Genomic DNA, 6,383 nt, shown 5'->3' on the forward strand with positions numbered 1-6,383 from the left:
TGATCTGAAACCATCCCGGGACCTCAACCAAACATACCATCAAGTCCCAAAACATCATACGAACTTAGTCGAACCCTCAAATCACCTCAAACAATGCTAAAACCACGAATCATACCCCAATTCAAGCCTAATGAACTTTAAAATTTCAAAGTTTTACAAACAACGCCGAAACCTATCAAATCACGTCCGATTGACCTAAAATTTTACACACAAGTTATTAATGACATAACAGAGATATTTTAATTTTTAGAATTGGATTCCGACCCCGATATTAAAAAGTCAATCCCCGGTCAAACTTCCCAAAAATTCGACTTTCGCCATTTCAAGCCTAATTTCACTACGGACCTCCAAATAATTTTTTCGGACACGCTCCTAATTCCAAAATCACCATACAAAGCTATTGGAATCATCATAATTCAATTCCGAGGTCGTTTACACATAAGTCAATATCCGGTCAACTTTTCCAACTTAAGTTTTCAATTAAGAGACTACGTGTCGCATTTCACTCCGAAATCTTTTCGGACCCGAACCAACTAACCCGGTACGTCATAAAATAACTGTAAAGCTTAACTTGAGCAGTATATAGGGGAACAAGGTTATAATACTCAAAATGACCGGTCGAGTCGTTACAAATACAAATCTACACAAATAAAATAAAAGTATATAATAGAATGATATACAAAAAGTATTTGGAAGTTTTGTCAAAAATTAAGAAGAAAAAAGATGAGAATGGGAATAGGCCAATGAAATCCTTTATACAGAAGCAAGAACGTCCAATGTTTCTTTTGATTTAGAATTTGTATGGTTTTGGAACTTCAAGAATAGGTCGGATATATTTAAATAATAATTAAAGGGTCAAATAACGAACAATTATGGAATGAATTACAATTATGCTGGACAGTACAAACAAGAAAATTTTATATGAGGTAACATCCTATTTTATTTTTAAAATCTAGATTTTAGGACTTCTAAAGTAGTTCAAATAAGAAAAAATTTAATACATAAAATTTTATTAATTATGAATTCCTAAATATTAGGAAAACAACTCAAATTACAATTTTGTCTAATGTGAAATCTATTTTTAAAGGATATAAAAGGCGAATGACATTTCGTTGAGGGTTTTCGTGCTTTTTATATAGTATATATGGATAGTACGAAACTTATTTCAGCTAGAAACATGAAAACCTATTCCTATATAATTCTGACTACAAATCTTATTTAAACATGAATTAAATAAACTAACAAATATCAAATACTAAACAATTAAGGTTTCGTACTACAACTTTGGATTAACTTTTCAACAATATATGCCAACTATTTCTCTTGTTTTTATCGTCCTCGAGAGTCATGTAAGAACATCTATAGAGAATTACTATTTTCTTATTTTAATAAAAATATTTAATTATCAAGTTCTAAATAACTAGAAACAATTAAGATTAAATAAACCAAACAAACTGAAATATTTTTGGCAAAATAAGAAAGAAAAAAATAAAGAAACATTTATTAGATTAAAAGATCTAGCCAAAGCTCAATCGGTTCTACCGGAATCCAAATTTGGAGCCCGGATCCGATTGATTACTCCCCAATTTCAAATCAGACATAACTATTCTCTTGCTCCGGCGAAATCGAGTTTCTAATTACACCGTAATCCATTTTCCGGCGAACTCCTCACGAAATGCTAGGAAAGAGAGTGTGCAGTGGGTGGCGCCCGTTCCTATTATGTTTGCCGTTGTTTTTTGTTTTAGCTCACATGCTCTCAGGTTAATACTGAGTTAGTTAATTCCCTTTTTCAATATTCTTAATCTAGTTCTTTAAAAAAAAGAATGAATGGTAAAATTGTCTTTTTTTTTTCTTTCCAGTTTTAGAACTACGGCAGCACTCAGCTGCAGGAGTTCCACAAAGGAAACAATACAAGAAATCTGATCATCTGGTTTTAGGACCTGCTGCTGGCCAAGGGTTGCCTGATCGACTACAATGCCAAGGTTTACATCTTTTTTTCTTTAATGTTTGTTATTCGAATTAACTATCTTTGTTGTTTCCTCCTATGAGAGGCGGATCCAGAATTGAAGTTAGAAATTTATGGGTTCCTATAACGGCTCAAGTTATTGTACAATAATAAAACTACTGGGTTCACATGAACCATAGGTTACAAGCTAGATCCACACGTGCTCCTAGGATATTTAATATTTCGTAGAACGTTGTGCTTGTGCACCTCTGGTTTCCTGTTGAGCCAGTTAAGTTGCTAAAATAATTTAGGAGAAGTGTACTCGAGGGTGTAGTCTAGTGGTTAATGAAGTGGGAGGAGAACCATGGGGTTTCAGGTTCAAATCACAGTAGAGGCAAAAACACTAAGGCAATTTCTTCCCATCTGCCTAAGTTTTGGTGGGCAGAGTTACTCGGTAGATACTTGTGCTGGTGGGAGGTAGCAGGTACCTGGTGGAATAGTCGAGGTGCACATAAGCTAGCCAGACACAACCGTCATTAAAAAATAAACAATTAGCAAGAAGCTCTAGTTAGTGGTTTAATTTGCTATACATGCATATTTTTTTTATAATCATTTCTAGCTCACAACAGCCTCCCTCAAATTGCAGTGTTTTACTATTGGCTTTCTTGAAGTGCATCTCTGGATTTTAGGTGCATAAATGCGCACAAAATCTAGCTTCTTACTAGTTTGTCTACCATCTAATTTATGTGTATATTCATGCATAAGCTTTATTAATCTAAATGATAGGCAACAAAGCTCTCAGCAAGACACATTTTGGAGCATCTTCTAAAGATTTGAAGGCTGGAGGCAATATTTCCATTGTCACTGTCTTTGCTACGTATAATACTGCTGTTGATCAGCAGGCTAGTGGTAAATCACCAGATTTGGTTACACTTGGGAACGCTTCCTACAACAAGGTGGAGAGGTCGATCGCCATCTTGAATGTCTTCATTAATTTCATTCAGGTAAATCCATGTGCAAGACAACATAGATCAATAATGTGTACTTGTTGAGATTCTCAAGTACACTTTGATGTCATAAGCTCCACATTGCTGATATGTAATGGATAATCGGACAAAAAATCAGCAGAAATAATTTTTAGAAAACTTCTCCTAGAAATGTTATTGTTTCCTTCCTACTTTATCCACAAAAAAGGTTGTTGTTTTCTCCCGATCGCACTTTGAAATAATCGGGAAGAATAATGGCAAAGGTTACTTGTAAGGCCTCTTACATCCTTCTTAGTGGTGTTTGGCTAGGTGTAGGGTAAAAACATCCATGATAAAACATTAAAAAAACACTAATGGGACATGAGAAGGTTGTTAAGAAACATGAAAAGTTATTAGAACTGCATTCTTCAATAGCCTTTAGTTCAAACTCATTGGAGTGAGCTTTTATCACTTACTTGGTGGAGGCAAACAAACATATGTGACAGTTTGCTTTGTCTCTTCTTTTTTTTTTAAAAATTTTATATTTTGATCTTCTCATGATAAGCTTGATATTCCTTCTGGAAATATTGCCATTTCACTTTCTTATTTTATTTCCGGAGTGCCTGTCATACTCCTAAATTAGAGTACCTGTGATAAAATCTCATTGCCAGCAAAAATTTACAAACTGTTACCAAAGGTATTATCTAGAAGTTGATTTCAGTTGAAATTTATTTGACTTGGATTTGATTCATGCAGGAGACCATGCCTCGGAGCAACATCGTCATCCTTACTAATCCATCATCTAAACTTCCAGTGGAGAGAGATAGACTGACCATTCTACCCATTCAAGGTGATTATTCACGAGAAATGTTGATGCTACAAAGAATCAGGTCTTACATTGTAAGAGCACAGTTCATTATTATGAAGGGTATTTTTCTTTTTATGTTGATTTTGGCTTCATAACTTCCCCAATTCCCACTATTTTTTCAGCATGCTAGGCGTGCTTCAGATTATTTCTTGTAACTTGGGAAAATCACCTTTCCACACTGAGATAAGCTAATTGGCAACATGTATATTTGCATTTTCCAATGCACGTAGGCCTTTTCTTCCTTGTACAGTTGAATCATCCATGAACATTTGTTGTTATCTGAGAAAATCATCATGTCCTTGTACTGTTGTATCATCCATGAATATTTTGTTGTATTTCTTTAGTGGAGCTCTCATTGCAGAGTTAATGCAGAATTGTAAATTTGATGCTTTCTTGTCGTGCCATAACATTTTTTTGTGTTTGTTTCCAGTTTTGGTCACTACAGTTTAGTGTCTGAGTGTTTCCAGAAAGTGTTGAGTGATTGCCTATGACAATGGGATGTAAAGATATCGTAAATGAATATAGTTAAAAATATTGTCTTTTGTATTTAAATGTTGATGTCCAGATATTATCTTACTTGGTAAATGTATTGCAAAATATACTATCATTTCTCTATTTCTGTCAATTTGTCGAGTCTAATTCCCTTAGGAAATTTTAGATGATTTGACTTTTGTATCATGCATGGTATTCTTTTTTGCTTATAGTTTCCCAATCCAGGTCTTTCTAGAAACACGAGCTATGGAGCATTCAAAATGGAAGGGGCAAGTGAATCATTACATCTTTACTGACTCGGATATAGCAGTGGTTGATGACTTGGGGCAGATATTTAATGATCACCCTGATTTTCATGTGGCTCTAACATTCCGTAACAACAAAGAGCAACCTCTGAATTCGGGATTTATAGCAGTGAGGGGCACTCCTGAGGGAATTCTAAGGTTTGTTGTTTTATATTCTATTCTCCCTGAATTTATGGGGAGGGTGCTAATAGGAGCCCTCTGTATCTTATAATGGTGCTTGGTTTGTGTGCTTGATAATTTTAGATCATGCATAGCAGCGAAGGGCGCTCCTTTGTGAATTCTAAGCTTGTAGGTGTTATAATCTGTAGTTCTGATATTTATTTAGGAGGACTGTCTAGTAGGAATCCGGTAGATTAACAGATGTTTCTTGGTTCATATGTTTGAAATTTTGAAAACCTGGGATTTTAGTATTGTCTGTTTTCTTAGTCAGGACGTACTTAGTTTCTTTTATTAATTTAACGGCAGAACTTGGAATTGCTTTTGTTTACTCCTCTTCCTAAAGCCATTATAACTCCTTAACTGTACAGAGCAAAGTTCTTCTTGGAAGAAGTACTAAAAGTCTACACGACAAAGTTCATGAAAGCTTCCAGAATGCTCGGGGATCAATTAGCTCTTGCCTGGGTTGTAAAATCTCACTCTTCCTTTGATGTTCGAAGGTTTACCAGAAAACAAGCATTTACGGACCAAATTAGTGGCGCTTCAGTGCTATTCTTGCCGTGTTCCATTTACAACTGGACACCACCAGAGGGCGCCGGTCAATTTCATGGGATGCCCTTGGATGTTAAGGTACAGTTTTGGTTTAAGCTTGTTTTGGGTTTAAGGAATATAAATTGGTAAATTTATAGTGAGAGTTTCCGAAATGACTCTTGAATTTCTATTTAAGTAGTTGTAATTTATTGACATATAAATGTGTAGATGGTTATCAACTAAACATACATATAACTGAAACAAAATGTCCAAGTGTATTCTCCATGTTAGAATTTCAGAAGTCTGATTCTCCATTACTTGATATATGTAGTAGATCTCTTGCAGTTTTATTGTTGCTAAAGTATAGTCAGACTCCTTAATCACTTCCACCTGGACCTCTTTAAGGGAAAAGATGCTGTTTACAGCTATTGAAAATCTGAAAAGAATCAAGAGTTGGTAACCTTCCAGTCATGTGATGAACAGCATACTTCATTAAATGAGATTATCAAAGGATGCCTGGTTTCATTCTGAACTTTCAATTTCATTTTTGGCCACAGGTAGTGCATTTTAAGGGATCAAGAAAGAGACTTATGCTGGAGTCTTGGAGTTTCTTAAAGTCATCGTCATTTTTAGATATTCCTGATATGTTATGTCTAATCCTACGAAGTGGCAGGACGAAGTATGATTTCTAGTTAGATTACCTTTGGTTACACCAGTCAGAGGGATCTATCTTGAGTAAGAATGTCCACACATGCATTCAGAAAAATGACCGGGCTGTTTGAGGTCGTTGGTAGTAATGTACAGTCAACATTCACCAATCATGCCGAATGGAAACTGAGCCTAAGTCAATGGTTCGATATTGCTGCTCAGTTTGTGACTTCAGAGATTCAGATGACTGATGGTTTCTAGCTATAATTATTCTTATGTTTTGTGTAACTATATGTAAGTTCTTGAATGTCAATAGTTCCATGTTTCTTTCTTTCTTCTCTAGAAATTACAACAGGATCAGTATTGATATTTAACTTTTGTGGTGTGTTCTATAGGAACTGCACCACTGAATTCTCCTTTTATGTTATGGAAAAGATACCACTACTCATACAAGTTTTTCACTTGCAACCTCA

General features: G+C 35.1%; 1 protein-coding gene across 2 annotated transcripts; it reads left to right on the forward strand.

The window, feature by feature from the left end:
• The first annotated feature begins 1,505 nt into the window (after positions 1-1,505).
• On the forward strand, positions 1,506-6,383 carry LOC104097181 (uncharacterized). 2 transcript variants are annotated; one of them, XR_011412747.1, is made up of 7 exons: positions 1,506-1,760; positions 1,860-1,982; positions 2,732-2,949; positions 3,667-3,810; positions 4,496-4,713; positions 5,103-5,718; positions 5,820-6,016. XR_011412747.1 is itself a non-coding variant. In XM_009603709.4 (7 exons), exons 1-7 carry the CDS (start codon positions 1,676-1,678, stop codon positions 5,952-5,954), a joined length of 1,182 nt encoding a protein of 393 aa, XP_009602004.1. In that variant the 5' UTR covers positions 1,506-1,675; the 3' UTR covers positions 5,955-6,383. The 2 variants fall into 2 exon arrangements, 1 of the variants encoding a protein (XP_009602004.1); XM_009603709.4 differs by having other exon boundaries at positions 5,103-5,361; positions 5,820-6,383.

Source organism: Nicotiana tomentosiformis, chromosome 12 (assembly GCF_000390325.3).
Source record: "Nicotiana tomentosiformis chromosome 12, ASM39032v3, whole genome shotgun sequence".
NCBI classification, from domain to species: Eukaryota; Viridiplantae; Streptophyta; class Magnoliopsida; order Solanales; family Solanaceae; genus Nicotiana; species Nicotiana tomentosiformis.